The 17941-nt window shown below is 41.0% G+C and overlaps 1 protein-coding gene across 1 annotated transcript in view; it reads right to left on the reverse strand.

Moving 5' to 3' along the window:
• NRK (Nik related kinase) overlaps positions 1 to 17941 on the reverse strand; it is a 106291-nt gene that overhangs the window by 6871 nt on the left and 81479 nt on the right. The window contains exons 22-29 of the mRNA XM_050902071.1: positions 15497 to 15670; positions 14522 to 14651; positions 13977 to 14135; positions 12176 to 12319; positions 10782 to 10916; positions 8625 to 8725; positions 7942 to 8091; positions 4479 to 4638 (exon numbers count right to left, since the gene is read on the reverse strand). Coding sequence (XP_050758028.1) covers positions 4479 to 4638; positions 7942 to 8091; positions 8625 to 8725; positions 10782 to 10916; positions 12176 to 12319; positions 13977 to 14135; positions 14522 to 14651; positions 15497 to 15670 — 1153 coding nt within the window. The remainder of the gene's footprint in view (positions 1 to 4478; positions 4639 to 7941; positions 8092 to 8624; positions 8726 to 10781; positions 10917 to 12175; positions 12320 to 13976; positions 14136 to 14521; positions 14652 to 15496; positions 15671 to 17941) is intronic.

The raw sequence follows: 17941 nt of genomic DNA on the forward strand, positions 1-17941 counted from the left end.
GCAATTCTGTTCACTAGTTTTACTTCTATTATTTATGTTACCTGGATAGAAGTGGGTATTTTTCTTCCTCCAGTTACAGCTGTGGAGAACTTCTACTAAATGAGAGGGGCTAGAGAGTCAAAATCAAGAAGGAGAAAAAACTAAGGCTGAATAAAGTCACAAATGGACAAATTAAGCAATTGGCCATGGAAGGCAGGTGTTTTTCTGCTTTATGTTTTGGTTAGATTGCACTGGACAAAGGGCTAACACATACAGTTCCCTAACCACCCCAAGCAAGCTAGGAATAAATTTATGACTTTTTTTTTTCCCCCTAAACATGTATGTTTCTATGCATCTCTGTTCCAAAGCTTCTCTGCTCCCAGCTGTTGCTCACTCCTTTGTAATTATTCCAGTAGAACTGATAGCCCAACGCAGAAATGTATCTGGGGTGACAGTTTGCTCGTTTGAATGCTTTTTGCTGTTTCCTGGGGAAAAAGTGCGCAGGAGATCTGACCAACAAGAATCATTCAGATACGAGCAGGCACTTTCTGTGCATGAGCTGGACAGCAACTGTTTCAAGAACTGGCGAGTATGTTGATAGAGCACTGAGGCAGTAATTCAGCCACCTTTTGGTAATGCTGTCTGTTTCTCTACATAACATCCTTTTGGTTCTAATATGTACCTGGCAAAGGAAATAAGGACTTCTATTGGTTCCCCATTCCGGGAATATCCAGTTTTGTGCCAACCCTCTAAGACTACGTACTGTAAATAATTCATTACTCACACAAAAGGGCAAAAGTGCTCCCAAATCTTAGTAACTTGATGTTTCTTAAGCCCTTTTTTAATCCTGTTTTATAGAAAGAAAATATTACAGCTATATTTGTATTTAGCCCTACATATGTGAAATCTCTTTCAGATTAAACATAGATAGAGTACTTCCACAGTTTTAATTTCCCACAGGATTTGAGTTTCCTGTCTCCAATTTCTTATTAACAGATTGGTCACAGAGGTCCCAACTTAAAGACTATGAGAGTAAGCTGTATTTAGATTCCCTGCCCTAAATCCATCAATTATAATACAAACTATTTTTTATTTTTTGTAGTCGAGATATTCTCACCAACTACAAAAGTTTTCTTTCAAAATAATTGTTTAAAGAAATTAAGAAATGAGCAAAGGATGACTAGAGCGCACCCTGAGGTTCACACAAGACCCTTCTATCTCTGAAACAGAGAGTGAAAATTTTGAGATAAGCTCATACAGACGTTAGGAGGTCTGAAATGGGTCTGGAAATTCCAGGAAAACGGGATCTCTTATGAAACTTTCAAGTTCCCCCTAAGTTTGGCCATGCAAATAACACAGTTATTCACACTTCTCTCATAATAGTTAATGTTTTTGTCTGGAGCCAAGAATTTCAAAGGATCAAGAAAATTAATAGGAGTTAGTGGGAAACAATTACTAAAATAATAGTTAACAGAGCTCTTTGTTTGAAGTTTGAGTTGTGTGTTGAGTTATAGGTTGGGTTACTTTGTTTTTAGTGGAAATGTGATTCCAATCAGAAGTCAAATTAATCTTGTACCACATCACAAAGATTGACAATTTCTGTTCCAAAGAAATCCATTTCTGAGATACCAGAAGTGCTGCAGCAGCAGCAGAAATGCAAGGGTTCTCAAGCTAACATACTGGAAAATTTTCAAATGACAACTGAGAGGGGCTGTTTGGAGACTGCCTCCCTTCAGCTGTGGAATCTGCAGAAGTATAAACAAGGAAAGAGACGGATGGAGACAGACACCTTTCCTTCCAGAGAAAAACTACAGTCTTTCTTTCTGAGCAGTGGGAGAAATTCTACAAAGAGCTAGCTGTTTACTCAGCTCTCCTAACCTTACCATCCAAAACGTTTCATCTAACTCGCCCTCTTGCTTCCTCAGCAGGATGTTCCATTATACCTGTCCTAGCTACCTGTCCCTGGATGGGCACCTTCCCATCCGGTGGGGCCCACTTCTCTAGACTGACTACAGAGAACATCTAAACTATTCACATAGACAAGACTCCTAACTTCTATACAGTAAAATTCACCAGACAGGATGCCATCTTCTCCATCCTCTTCCTATTAACTGCCCTAAAATACTGTAACAAAAATGCTTAGGCAATTTGGTACTGATAGCTTTCCATGCAAATGATTATCATAAGTGGTGTGCTGAAGAACAGGAGAAATAGCTGCATGAGCATGTGGAAAGGCAAATGTCCAAGTGGCATTCCTTCTATTAAGATGTAATCAACCTTGAGAAACTGAGAATATCATGCCTAGCCAGATGTATACTGAAGGATGTTTTAAATCAGAGTAATTAACTGGCACAAAAGACCACATATTCAGCTGGTCCAAAGTGGTGAGCTTTATTCGCTTCAATGCCAGCTGGCTACGCGCAAGGAAATTTTTACTGAAGTTAAGGCAGTGTGACTTCCAGGCTACAAGAACGCTTTACAAACCTCTCTCTCATATCTGTGGGCTTGATGATTCAGTACTTTCAGCAACATTAGGAATAAGGACTTAAGCTCTCTCTGGTCCACTTCTGAGGCATTCCTGCGAGCTCTATCTAGATTAAGTGAAAAAGCTTTGAGAGCAATCGGTGCCCAGTGACACAAACTGCGAATTTCCAAGTACGAGTCATAGATCTATGCGACCCTTCTTGTAATACCCCCTTTCTAAAGCAGGATGTAAGAAAGCCCTTTGTTCCTTATTTGTCATTCGTCTTTGAAGCACCTTAACTATCTAGTAACAGTGACTCTTTAGGACATAGCATATAGTAAGAATAATACAACCAGAAAAGGCTGTAATAGTTACAAATAACATCCATGGTTTAAAAAGTATTAAACATGAGATCAGGGTTAATCTCTGGCAGGACACTTATATAAATGCAGCTGATTTTAAGATTGTTTCTTCCCAAGGCAAGAAAAAGGAGTTCTAGCCAATGAAGTACATGTGGGAAAACAAAGGAGAGTTTAAATATTTATGAAAATCATTTATCATATATGCACACCATAAGGTGGATAAGACATTACAGTTTGAAGAAAATGTTCATATTAAGTAAGCTTGCTACTTTTAGTAAGGCCTAAGGAAGCACATCCCATAACGACATGCTTCTTGAAAGCTTCTGTCTCCTTTAGATAGCATTCATCAGTGCAGCTTCCAATTACGTTCAATATTTCTCATTAGAACTCTTTGTACCCTGGCTGAGTAATTGCTTTTTGGTTATTGATTATTTCTCACGGTGTTTCTAACATTAATTGAGAGGGGAGGTAAAATTTCAACATATCAAAGACCATTAGATATTCCTATGAAAAATGGAGAGTTGACGTGATACATTTTAATTACGCCCTGTAGCTCTGAATATAGGCTGAAAAATAGAGAGGGGGCTATTCAGTGAAGGGAAGGAAACATCATATAGTTAGCTCATACCCTTGTATCTGTTTTTTGAAACTGAAGCAGTTTCGTTGCTGAATTCTATTGAAACAGCGCAAAAAATAAGTTGTCGTGTAGCGATCTGTGTTCCAGAGGTGGGCTTCTTGCCCTCAGTACTGTTGAAAACCCTCTACAAATGTCAAACCTGGCATTTACTCAAGGGTGTTATTCTGATTTTAATGGACTTTTCCTAAAACTACCCAGCTAGAAGTGAAAGGAAAAAGGTGAACATCCTTGATTTTTCACTGTGGCATCCAGTTTCTGCCAAGCTAATAACATGCTTTTGTACAATCTAAGTGTCTTGGGCTTTTTTTGTTTGTTGGTATGTTTGTTTTAAGATGCAGAAGAACAAGAGTGAGCCAGAAAAGAAATTAAAAGCAACAAATAATAAAAACAAAAATGTGCCTGTGTTGTTCTTGGTTTTCCCCACACTGTTAACTTGAAGCCCTCTGGGGAAGGTGAAGCAAACAGCTGTCCTGGCTACAGTACAATCAGGATCTCCTCCTACAAAGCCAACTGCAGGCATGGAGAGATTGAGAATCTGTTAGAAATACCCAGGGCTGGCAGCACTGTGAATTTAAAGTGATAAAATTAAGGGGCCATTTGACAGCAGTTACAGACCTCTGCAGTAACTGACCTCTCTATAGTTGTGAATTTTTACGGAAAACGCTATGGGCTATGAACAAGCAAAGTAGGAAACAAAAGCACCTTTTTTCCCCTCTCTAATTCCTGTCATTCTCTCTGTGAAAACTGGTGGTAAGCTGCATCCTCGATGAAGTTTGGCTGTGTAGTCAAGGTATGATGCAATAAACAGTGTGACAAGAATACAAACTGTGTGATCCAAATGTGAAGACCCTATTGCAATCATTGGCTGTCTTAACACAAACATACATAAATCTGCTTACTCTTTACACATCTGGTTTGCTTAGACGTTGCTTTATGTGCCATACAACCACTTTCATATGGATACAAACCCCATAAAGAAGTCAGGCTTCATGCAGCAGAATCTTACATTTAATAAAGTGCTATTTTTCATACATACCTACAGATGCTGGCATTTCTCCCCATTGCAAAACAGTCTCCTTCGTGAAATGTCCATATATATCAATGTAGATGCCTTCATCTTCATAGGTGAGTAAAAGCTCCATTCCGCTGGTATTCGGGAGGATGATAATGGCATGTGGGCGAATAGTCCCCTGGATCTAGAATCATAGTTTACTAAGATTTATAGCAGAAAATGGACTGCGATTTTAGTGACTACATCAATCTAACTAGCTTGGCAGAACAATAAAAAGAACTAGCTCATGGCTCATGGAAAGTGAAAGAAATGCCTGTTTTCAGAAAGGCTGTATAGTTTGCTAGCTAGCCTCTGAAACAGGCTTTCTCCTCTCCTCCCCCCTTTGAATATGACAGTAGGTTTGCAAACAAACCAATGTTCAATTTTTCACTTTATATTTACCAGTATTAATTGGTTGCAAGAAGCCATGGAGCCACCGAGACACAATAATATTTACTTACTCACTCACAAAACACTTGCATTATATAAATAGAAGAAAGGTGAAATAAATTTGAATTCACGATTATTTCAGAAGATGGAGGACGGACAAAAGCTTCCACATTCCAGGAAATCAGTGCTTTCACTTTCCATGATATTTCCCTATCCTCACTCACAAGCTAAAACCTGTAAATTTAACAATATTTACAGCAAGTTGAAAAGTTACCTGGACCTTTCAAATACAAGCCACTCTCTGTCCTTCCCTTCCCACATCCTTCACTAAAACTAGTTCCCCATGTAAATGCTGTTCAGCATACATTTTCTGTGTGCCGCAGAACAGTGCATTTCACTCACACAAATTATTTTAACAGCTGTTCAATGCACTAGAATCTCTCCCAGAAGCCAACATGTCCCAAGTGAAAAAAAAAGTCTTAAGTATACAACCATGAAGGTGAGGTTTTATGAAAGCGTTTTTGAAAGAAAAAGGGGACAGCCTTGAAAAACAGTAACAAAGCATTTCCTTGTTTAAAGCGCTACTCAAAACAGGATGTTAATTAGTAAATTAAACCACTACAATTAATATTTTTATAGGAAGCGTATGACTGGAGTTTTACATCATTTTCACAAGCCAGCAACACACAGATCTTTTTTTCTTCAAGCACATACATTTATGCACACCGTAAGGGCACAATGAACAGTAAAAGAAGCACTGAAGCTGTACTTGCCAAACTGAATACACTCAGGCCAACCACTTGACTCCGTGCCTCCGCAACAACTATCCGTAACACTAGAACGGGTATCCAGAGTCGCAGAGCAATTTTAATGCGTTGCCTTGGTACTCGCATGAGCGATCGAAGCAGGTAAGAGATGAAGAAAGAGGTGGGGAACCAGGAAAAGAGGCTACCAGAAAGCAAGAGTATCTAAAGTCAGCCTGTTAAAGTCTGGTCTGTTGCCACCACAAAGCTCCTTGAGAGAATTATCCAACTCTAGCAGATGCTCTTTAAAATAATAAAATAGAGAAAAAGATAGAGCCACTGTAGCAGCAGATTTATTTAAGGTCTAAGACTCTAAAGGGAAAATGTATTTTTAGTACATGCTAACTTTTGGTTGAAGAGCACACACAAATGGAGTCAGTCTTAAAGGTGCCCCACATATTCAGGACAGTCATCTGGGAAATCTCTCTCATCAGGTACATAATTGTATTTGCAGCCTGTTGAAAAACTAAAGCCTCTAAGAAGGTTCACTTTTTTTCTCTGCCTTTCTTATCTTGGGCAATTATGCTAATGATCTTTTTGACAAGTCATTATTCACCTTGCTTAGCAACCAGCTTCCAGGGATGGTATGCAGGCACCACGCTTACATTTATGAACTGATGTGAATTTGTCATAGCTGCATAGTTAACAAAGCTACTAATTGTCAGATTAAATAAACCCTCTAACAAAACAAACATGAAGTCCCTTAAAAAAACCCAACACAGAAATCAACAGTACAAGCTTTTAGCAGGTGATTCAACAGTTTGTTCTGAACAGCTAGAAAAGTTACTTTTTAATTAAAGAGAAGTTTATAAACTTCACAGCCATCCTCAAACATTGTGTCCATCACAAACACAGGTCTGACAGAATTTGAAGGCTGTCACTTGTCAGGGCAGCAGAGCGATCAAGCGGCTTGCACGGGAGGCGTGGGTTTTCATTTGGTTTGAAAACGTGGGGCTGAGAGTGGAGAAAAAGAAGGTAAAAAATAAAAGGGTTCAAGGCACAGGCTGCAACATGCAGGTCTGGGATGAGATTTCTTCAGACCTCCTAAGCGTAACTTTGGGACACATTGCCTTGGGATACAAGGCGGCCATGGCACCCGGATGAGCCAACCCTCTGCCCCTGTGGAGCTCTGTTGACTTCAGGGAGGTTTTCAAGTGTGCACAGAAGTTTCCTTGCCAGGAGCCTCCCATCAGACTGGAGCCATGGGAACCTGCTAGTTTTCTGGACCTAAGCCTCCAAGTTTCTCTGGCTTTTGGGACTCACAGCTTTGAAACGAACTATCTAGAACAGCTAAAAAATAAGCAAACAAACAAACAAAAGAGCAAAACCATAGCACAGACTTCATATTGGGCAGCCCCATGCCAGTCATTCACTTCTGCAGGGGAATTACTTTGCTGTTATCTGAGTTTAAGCAGGAATTCAGTGATCACCATCACCTCAATGAACAGATGCACAATGCAATATGTACACATCAACCCGAAATCAACATCTTCATGCCAACTTCTTGACAATCTAATGAGAAAATCCTGAGGAAAATGTAAAAATTCTTTTGAATTTAAGGACTGATTTCACGGGCAACTGAACGGTAAGAAGATCAGCAAATTTAGTCAGTCTGGAAGTTGGGTTTCTGCAAAGTCACGACTGAAAGGCAAATCACATTCTACACACAGAGCCTGGATCTGTCATCATGTGAAACAAATGCAGCTTTGCTCCATGGTGAAGAAATTGGGATTATTCATGGGTGCACATGTATACCTGGCTCCTCTAGCTACAGGTACTCATTGGTGCAAGGGTAACATGCTTGCAGTGGATCAAGATTAAAATATGTTGCAACAGTCTTTGTAATCCAGGCCAAATTTCAGCTCAGTTCAGTGGTAATTTAATCAACTTGTTAACAAGATTGAAAAGCACAGTGGCAGACTGTAAAAGTCACCTAAATTCATGTAGATATTATTGTGTCTTTGATTGCTTAAGAAGTCCTAAATTTCCAGGATAAATCAATTAAAAATAGTACTGTCCATACAACAGGCTTTCTGACATTAAACCATTAAAATTGATATTCTACATGTGATAAAGCCCTTTTAACAGAACTTCAGCATTATAAAAGTATGTGAAAAGTGGTTTTCTATTAGCTGGCATACAATAATTACTCTCTTACCCTGTCTTTTGAAATACAGCACAACTCTTAACCCGATCGTCATCAATATACAGCCCAAAGAACAGAGGCATTTACGTAATTTTTTGGAGTATCTTACGTGTGTTGGAAGGTACAGGTCATACACAGATCCAGAGTCCACATCAATAGCATGAAAGCCTACTAGTGAGCCGTATATGACTTTTAATCTTTGTCCATTTTCAACGGTCAGGTCAACTGACAGTGGTTTGTGATGAAGTGAGGTAAAGGACTGGAAAAAGAAAAATACACTATATAACACAATAAAGCTGTTGGTTTACAGATCTACATATATGATCTTAAGAATTTTCAAAACTCAAAAGTTAGACAGCTATTTTTGTTAAACAGTATGTTACATTTAAGGAGCTAAGTATCCATCATCCACTGAGTTGCAAGGAGAGCTGGGTAATTCACTTGTGTTTTGAAAAACATCCAAATTCTAGAAATGGACTAGGCAAAAATTAGGCTGAGTACCATTCATGTTTAATTTCCTCCTCTTTTGAGGGAAATCAGCATCAACTTTGTGAACTCAAATGCACATTTTGGCACAGCACTGAAACAAATGATTCACATCTAACAGAATCATGACTGTGACAGTTTTATGCCTGCCATCGTCAATGCATGTCAAATGAGCTACATTTTCATTAAAAGAATACTCATTTTCTCTTTAACTAGAAATAAATGTTACACAAAGCAACAAAAAGCAAAAGCGAAGAGTAGATGAGAGACAGTGATACATCTGAACCAAACTGAAGTTTCACCTACCTTAAAAGCCATGAATTTGTGATAAGGCTTTGGAGCCCAAGCATAAACCTCCACTGAGTTTTTCAAAGCAATTACAAGGAATTTGATTCTCTCATATTTTACTGTAATACAAGAAGAACAATTCCTTAGGTACCAGACAGACACTTAAATCAAAGACCGTCTCATCACATGAAGTAATTTCAATGGACTACTTGTAGAGGTAGACATTATCCAGCAAGGGAGACTAATGGATTCTGGATAACAATGTTTAATATCACCAGTGACAATACCTTGACTGAAAACCTATAGTTCATTTATTCTCAGTAAAGCCAGATGACTGTTAACAACATTTATATATTGCTTTTCATATATCTATGAAAAAAATATATATATCTTGCTAGTCAGAAAAAAAGGTCTTGTCCCTGCAGCTAAGCCAACCTACTTTATTTAAGTGTGAACACACCCCAACATTGCTGGTTGTGAATAAGTTACTTTTGGAGGGATGGTGGTTGTTGGCTGAACAATTCTGTTACACTCTGCAGGATGAATTTTCATTTCACTGTTCATGTGTGGGGTTAAATCCCCATGTGCTAGTGTGGGCGAAGGACTCCCATGTTTGTGAGATGAGTAAGCATTTGAGAGATGAGCAATTTCTCTAAGTCGATTAAGGTCATGTTGGGCCCATCGAGAATAAATGAAGAATCATGCATTGAAAATTAAGGCTTGTTTGTACGTTGTGTTGTCACTCTGCCAGCGACAAGCATTTGCTTTGGAAACAGAACGCTAGGGTATCGCACCCCAACACATTCACCCTTCATTTTATATTCAGTGTCGGCTTGGCAGGGATTTTTAAAAGATGCAGGTGTTACGCTACTGAAGTAAGGTTTGTTTTCTGTGGGAGGAGGGCTTGATCAGCCCTTGCTGCTTACAAAAGGAGCAGTTCACACTGGCCAAACATATAGCAGAGGCATGAAGAGTGGATAAGGATGGACACTGGTCAGGAAAATCTCACACAGGCAGAGAAAGAAAAAAAAAACACCCCAAACTCCACCAAAATGCAGAACAGTACATCCTTTTCCTCTTCTACCTGGACAAACAGCTGTAAAACCAAAGGTCAAGATACAAGAAGATTCACCAAGAGAAAAACAACAGCAGCTGTTTTGTCAAAGAAGTAAGAGTGGCTTGTCATATGTAAACACAGAAGTTCCTACCAAATGTTTGCCTAATTTTAGGATAACCTTTTTTTTTTTTCTTTTAAAGAAACGACACCACACCCAAAGATGAGCAACTTGAAGTGGAATATGTGGGTGCTTAGCTATAATCACAAAGAAAGTAACAACGCACATCTGTTTCACAGTCTTTCTTGGATTTAACCCTTGCCACTTTTGAAGCCATGAGATATAAAAGCAAAAAAAATGTCAAGCAAGGTATTTATGAGAGCCAGCCACCTTGCCGTCTCCTGCACTCCTCTATATCGTTTCTCTATTTGACTTTGAAAAAGTGCTACTTTCATATACCATCTTTCACCAAAGCAAAACTTGCGCTATACATCACACCCCCTCACGCAGTTAAATGACAGAAACTATCACAATACTGATGTTCATCTTCAAGAATGAACTGCCTGAAAGCCAAATAAAAGCAAGATGGTTTTTCAACTGCTACGGTACCGTTTCCAGTGTGTAAGTTTAAACAAAGGTATATTTAGGTCTTTTATGATCTAGAGACAGGGATGAGCTGTAGCACGTCCAGTCTGATCTACCTATGGACATCCTACAAATATGATTTACTAGCACTTTACTAGTCCAGTTTCTTAGCAGTTACTCAGGGCCAGGAGGGAAGCTGAATAGCATGGAGGTGGAAAACATCAGTCTAATTGAAACCTTAACTAACTATAGAACTTTTAAACCACTGACTGAGCAACAGACCAGGGCTGGCACTCTCTTCTTCCAGCCGTCACAGGGAATACCCGTAACATCATCTGGTAACTGCTGCAAGAAGAGATGCTACCTGGAATGACAGGGGGCAAAGCATCTGCCATGTAAAACAAGGAGGTTTGAAAGAACTCGGAGATATTCAGCCCAATACAATCCTGAAGCAGAGCTGAAGAAAAGTGCTGGTGTCACGAGATGCAAAAGGATGATTAAGCAGCTCTTCAAGGAAAAAACAAAAAGTCCTTACCGACTTTATAGTGTACGCAGCCTTCCAGGTCACCCACAGACACCCAGCCTTGCCGCTTCTCCACCTCTGGATCATTGCGCAAAATTTTATTTCTCAGCCATGACAAGTAATATACCCTCAACTTATTCTTCTTCCCTAGGATATGAAAAAAAGACAGACATAACACTTTAACTCACTGAAGTACAAACTCTCCCACACATACAAAAAACCAGAGTTTTGTGACCTTGAGTACAGCAGGTCTTTGTGCCTCATCATGGTGAGAGAAGAGTCCAGCAGCACAAAAGAAAAGCCCTGTGTGACGGTGACACGCAGGAGGGAACTGGGACATGAGTGATCCTATGGCATTTGGCACATGTGCACTTACCTTGTGACTCAAGCTTCATGCAAGATTTTCACACCTGACTAAAATTCTTCCCTCAGGCCAAAGAACAGGTCTCTATAGATGCATGTATTATCAGAAATAATCACACTCTCTGGCATTTACTCTTTGATGTGAAGGAAGGAACACAGGTATGGCCTACAATGGCCATTTTGAATAAGTGACTCATTTAGTTCTAATTAACTGACAATCTTCATTACAAGTAGCTATTTTCTTTTGGATGCCTTTCCAGGTGAGAATTACTTTGTCATCTTTCATCTCAGTCAGTCTTTCTGTTGCTTTAGTTCACAAGTACATACGGTCAACGGCAGTCTGGGATCACAGGTTAGTCTAAAAGAGAAGGACTGTGTCACATAAGCAACTGGACCTGGCAATATGGGACAAACAGCTCTCACCATCACTTACCACGGTGAGTCTGGATTGGAGACAAGGAGCTGCCATTCCTTGCTGGACCTACATCTCTGACCTTGTTATGTACTAAGCATCCTTTGAGGCCACTCTCGTCCATGGGGAATAAGGGCCTCAGTACCTTGCAGGGCAGAGTCCAAGCTGTTTGTCAGCAGAGGTTGAAGATGCTACTCCATTTAATGTTACTGATGCTTTCACAGTATAGATCACTCATGTTACTGCTCATACATCTTGTTGAACACAGAATGAGGTTATTTAATGATATTTTAATAGAATTGCACTTAGATAGATGCTCACCCATCACAGAAACAAGCAAACAGACTGACAAACTATAACTTGCTAAGAATCAGTTCATTTTAAGGATATGAAACACTTCATACTTCCCACAAATCATTTTACACATTAACCAGGTAATGAAATATCCCAAAGCCTCTCTGAAATGAGAATGTAAATGTTAAAAATTCAAGAGAGTTTTCCTATTAACAGGAATAACTGTCCTGTGATTTTCTGTAAGAGGAAATTCCTCAACCTAGTTTATAACCTAATTCTTCTTTTTAATTGCTTCCAACCCCAATGCAGGTCAGATACTTTTAGACACTGAACTAACCTGATATAGTAATTAGCACATTGAGTCCTTCCAGAACATCCATTTGCTGGAATCGTCTCCTTGTAATCAGCGAATAAACTCTTCCTTGCCCACTTCTGTCCAGCAGCCACAATCCGTTCTCTGTTCCCACCAGTAAATTTACTCCTGTTGATACACGGAAAAAAATACTGCATAAATCACCTAATGATTCAGAGGCCACCGAGCGTTCATCGTTTTGAGAACTGATTCTTATTTAGTCTCACTTAATGGTACCTGATAATTTCTCTGTTGCTCTGTGGATGACCTCCCAGAAAAATGAATAGAAAAAAAAGGATCTCAGCATTACAGCTTTTACCCAGCAGAACACTTGACCCATGTACCTTGAAGAATGAGTAGTTCCGCTGAAGTCAATGTTGATTTAAACAAAAAGGAAAATGCTGTGCGAACTCGAACTTCTCAGGTGACCTTCGAAAGTGCCTGTGAGCACTGCAAAAGTCCCAGTCCAGCACCACTCTACTGGCAACACAGGAGATCCAACTAAATGATCTAAGGGTCTCTACCAATTTAAAAAAAAAAAATAAAAAAAAAAAAGATCCCTCTTTCCCCAAATACAACACTCAAATCACAGGAGGACCAAACTTGTGGGAAGAAAGGCTGCTGTTACGAGGAAGCGGAGTGTTTGTTTGAAAACGGTCTGTGTTTTGCAAGAATGCTTTCAAATGCCAAATTAAAGAAGTGAATCCATCCGAAATCCAACTGCTCCCAAGGAAGCAAAGGCTCCAGTGGGTTGCTGACATCAGAGGATGTCAAAAATTGTGTTCGGCTGGCATGACAGCTATGTTTCCTAATCAGCAGGTTCTAAAGAAACGACATGAGGTATCCTGCTGTAACAAGCAACCTCCTCTACTGGCAATGCTCTGATGAGTACCTAGGGCTCTTCAGCCTCAACACACATTTAATTACAGACCTTGCCACACAGCTCTGTTCTTAATTTAAAATCTTGGACTCCTACAAACATACATTACACAAAATCTGTGAAGCTGTGAACTGGAAATCTGCATTTCCTTTGGATAATGTTTCATCTACTTCATTCATTTTCCATTCCAGACTCAAGAAGTAAGGAGGAGTAAAAGGCTGGGTCAGTGCCATAGAATATGTCTGTTCTTCTGAAGTAGAAAGATGGTTAAAACAACTCAAGAGCTTAGCTAGTGTGAGACTGGGACAAGGTCTACAGTTGTTGAAAACTGGTCTGACTACACTCATCTTGGTTTTACACCATGTGAAGCTGACCCTGTAAAAAAGGCGATCCAGCGAGGTTCTGAGTAAGCACTGACAGCAAGAACTAAGGAAGCCAAGCTTTTGGAAAGACTGACACCTGACTTGCTTCAGATTCTTGGAATATCTAACACACATCACAGCAAAAGGCTTCAGGTTTGGATTATTTCCACTGGGTCAGGGCTTAGTGTGATCAGCTGTACTTGTATGCAGCTAAGACAAGAGTAAGTATCATGAGCCACATAAGTCACTAAAACATTTGCAACTTTTGACTCTTCCAACAAGTACAGTTTCAGTTTGGTGCCCGATCAAAATGTTTTCTCATTCTGATGCACAAAATCCTTTGCAACTGTAAGTCATCTGTTTGCCATCTTCTACCAGGAAGGCAGCGTCATGCGAGTGACGCAGGTATCTACTCAGTGATCCACTCCAGGACTTTCTGACAGGAGAGGTGCAATACAACTGTGAAATCTGCCTGACATATACTGCCAGCCTCTCCTGCTGCTGCCTTCCCTCCATACACATCCCCAAGTACTTCTGAGCTTACCCCACAAAGCAGCACAAAGGACCTCTGAGTTGAATTTCTTCTTGTATTTACGAATTTCTGGACTGTCACTCTGCGGGCGGATATTCGTTGGGTTGACGTTGACAACGGAGCCCTTCCTTGCATTTTCTCTCCTGACAGGCTCAGCTTTTGCGCTAGATGCTAGAACGAAAGACATATGCAATCATGAAAAAGTGAGTGTTTGGCTACATCTCACATTTGACCTGTTTAGGGCAGAATGAAAGAAATCCCAGAGGGGTGAGAAAGCACCTCGGAAGCATTACATAGCCAGAGAAAAAACCCATACATCTGCAAAATTCCTCAGGCATTCCTGAGTAAGCACTGTGGTAACACTGCAGCAGAGTAGAGCAAGCCACATCTGGAAGAAGGGCAGAAGCAGTACGATGAAAATCCATAGCGATGTGGAGTTTCAGTTTCTGGAGATGTTTCTGACAGTTTCCATTTCCAAGCAATAGCCCTTCCCCACTCCCGAAAAAAAAAAAAGAAACCAGGAGTGACATTTTATGAGAAGGGTAAAGCATACTCACGAGAACTACAGGAAGGTCCTACTGGACTGGTGGGAGGGGTGATTGGCAGAAGTCTAGGATCTATGAATGAAGTAAACGATGTTGTAGACGATGTACTGCTCTTTGAAGGTGTGCTTTCAGTGCACGGGGTCTACAATGAAAAACGAGAGCTGCTTCAGGAAGACGATGCTAGGGGAGCAGACAGCACACAGCAATGTGGTGCCTCTGAGGTTCAGAAGAAACGGCATGTAGCATACTTAGACATGACGAACATGTCTTAAAGCAGTAGATACATGGTACAAATTCAGTGACAGCAGAGGAGGCCTGAGCAGGGAGTTGTGTCGGGATGCTTAGCCAGGCACCGCACTGAAATAACCAAGTCCCCGGAAGAGCACGTCGATCACTCCCTGCTGTCTCTGCAACAGGGCATTGCTCAAATCTCCTTGCAGCAAGGAGGACGCTGTTGCCTCAAGTAAGGCAGTTTAGGATGTGACCCCTGACAGAGCTGTTCTCCGCCTCCAGTGACACATTTCTCCCCAAGAGACCCCTGTGCTCCCAGCGGCGTTAGAGTCCCTTTGGGGCTGCCGAGACGTGCTGCCCTGGCCCCTGCGCACTCCCACCTGACACTTGGATGGAAGAAAGCCAGGGACAATGAGCAGAGGCAGACAAGGGTGCTGCGCTGCTGACATGACAGGTAAAGGAGCAGAGGGTACAAGCCCTTCTAGCTTGTGTAAAAGGGGAGGAAAAAAAGGAAGGAAAGAAAAGGGAGCAGAGAGAGATGGGGGCAAACAAGTGGAACAATAAAATCTGTTAGGGAACTCAAGATTTCTTATCTGTCCCCTAGATAAAACTTTTAAAGAAAAGAAGGGATGTGGTGAAAAATCTCATCATAAAAAGAGACAGGATAGATGAAGTTAAAAGGCTCTCAATCTTGGGCTCCTAAGGGCCAGAGGGAAATGACGGTACAATTCATTCAATCTGTAATTTCTCTCTTACCTTATTCAGAGGTTTGTTCTGAGGTTCCTGGCTAGTCAGTGGCACTTTTGGTGGGTTCACAGAGGAGTCCGAAATTTGGCTTTGCTGGAGGAGATCTGGCAGGAGATAGTTCTGGTTGTTTACGCACCAGAGGCCTTCCTGGGTGCTAGAAATTTGTTTCCCTGAAATCTGATCCTGCACATGAGAACATACAGTTAAACTCCACATTTAGCATACTTCCAATGCACTATGCAACTCCTGTTAATTAGGACAATAAATAACGAGCATATGGGGAGGGGTGCTCTGCGTGATGCGTCATGTAAAGACAAACCCTATGGAAAGATTGAAATAAAAAATTAAATACAAAAGTGTGTGGCAAACACTGAGACATCAATGCTGGCTTCCACTCCTGAAGTGCTCCACAAATGCTCCTCATCTACGTTACCTCAACCACAGGTAAAGAAGCAACTTCATCCTCTGAGACACTTGAGACGGAATCAAATCACCTGTCCTAACGTTACAGATCTGACCTCTACCTACCACAGTCAGAAGGAGATACTGCTCGGTTCTGGACCTGCATTTAGTTCAAAGCCCCTTACCATTCATTTCATTGCTACTTTCCATTTACTGAATTAGGAAACCTTATTCTAGAATGATGACATTCAGTAGGATCCAGTATCCGCATTTCCAGTACAATGATGTTTGGTGCTGGAGACCTTCTTACAGCATCCCACCAGCTTCAAGGAAATACTTGTAAACTACGTAAGGTGTGAGGCACCACACAAGCTGTCTCCCCGACAGCACAAAATACGGAGTCAGAGGTCGGTTTCTGGGAATACACGGCTAGGAGCTTTGAAAGGAAGAAAGGGTAGTGTAAAGTGAGCAGTGTCCCAGATGGGGAGGGCAGTGCAGAGGGATCTACCCCTGGCCGCGATCGGTCAGGGGACCTGAACACCATCGGCACTGGAACGTAGAGAGTGACAGGAGCCAAGCACTGCACTAGAAAATTCCTCCTGAATTACACCGAAGCAAAAAGCACCACCAAACTCAAGCAGCTTCTGGGTGGTTGAATTCAAGGCAAGTCTGTACATTGTACTGACTTGATAAACAACCTGCTGAAATCAGATCAGCTTTTTTGAATGCTGGCCAAAATATGAAGGGGGGGAAAAAAAAAAAAGGTAGATCATTCTAAATAAAAGACATTTGCCTTTCAAAAGCCAAGTAATTAACTGGAAATCAAATTGATGCTCTAAGTATTTTACATTTTAATTTAGATATAAAAAACCAAACCAAGCCAAAACATACATGTCAGTATTTGAGATTAGGGAACCAAGCCAGTATGGGGCTTTCTTGTTCAGTTTTGAGTCAGATTCAGCTGAACTGAACCAAACCCCCATTTGAATCATTTGGGCAGTTTGGTATACCCTAACCACTTCAAACCAGTTCATGCTCATGGGCCAGGGAAAAGGACGTTGGAAGAAGTCATGGAGACTCATGATGGCTGTGGTTGGTGAAAAAGAGGTGGGAGGAATGGATAAGAGTCTCCATGAGAAGGAGGGAGAAGACTGGAAAGCATCAGAGAGATTTGTGAGGAGAGGTGGCAATCATCTGTCTGTTCTCCTTCCCACATTGTCCTCCCCAAACCCACCAGGAAAATGTGACCTCCACTCTTTCCATCCTCCCTCATCCTCAGTCTGGGCCTCAAAGACCCCATCCTTCTCCTTTCCCTCAAGCAGCCTGTTTCCAATGCCTGGATATCAGGGGAAAGGGAAAGCACTGGGCTGGTTTTGCCACAAGAAAAATACTGGGTTTGCCCCATTTATAATTCCTTCTCCGAAGCAGAGTCTTTTCTCCTCGAGGATGGTGGGACGAAGGCAAAGTGGGACTCCTTCCCCAGTCAGGAAGGACGCCACTCTGGTCTGAAACTTAGAAATCACACCAGAGGTAAAGAAAACTCCTTTTTCTTCCTAGCCCTGCCACAGCTCACACAAGCAGCTCTGGGGAAAACACCAGTTTCACAGCAATTTATTTTCTCTATCTGTGAAACGAGAGCACACTCAGCAATATGTGAGAAGTGCTCTGACGCTGAGTGCAAGTCTTATTACTGTAATTTTTTTTGTTTTTGACCACAAAGAACATTGTTCTGCTTTGTCTGTCTTCATCTTTTCTGCACTAATATTTATCAAAGGGGAAAATCCGCATGACTTGAAGTCTCCACTAGAAACTACAGCTGGGAAGGAACCACAACATGACATATGAGAAGACATGTATTTTTGCTAAGCCAGTAGGGAGAGATGAAGTGTTTTTCCCTCTTCTGGTAATATTTTAAGTAGCAAGAGGTAGTTCTTTTTGAATTGGAATAAAAAAGGTCACGATTTTTAAAAATAGCAACAATGCACACCAACAATAATCAACAGTATTGCTTTCTGCAACCTGTGCAGTGCCTTCAAGAAATACGTTGACATC

Source organism: Gymnogyps californianus, chromosome 9 (genome assembly GCF_018139145.2).
Source record: "Gymnogyps californianus isolate 813 chromosome 9, ASM1813914v2, whole genome shotgun sequence".
Taxonomy (NCBI): Eukaryota; Metazoa; Chordata; class Aves; order Accipitriformes; family Cathartidae; genus Gymnogyps; species Gymnogyps californianus.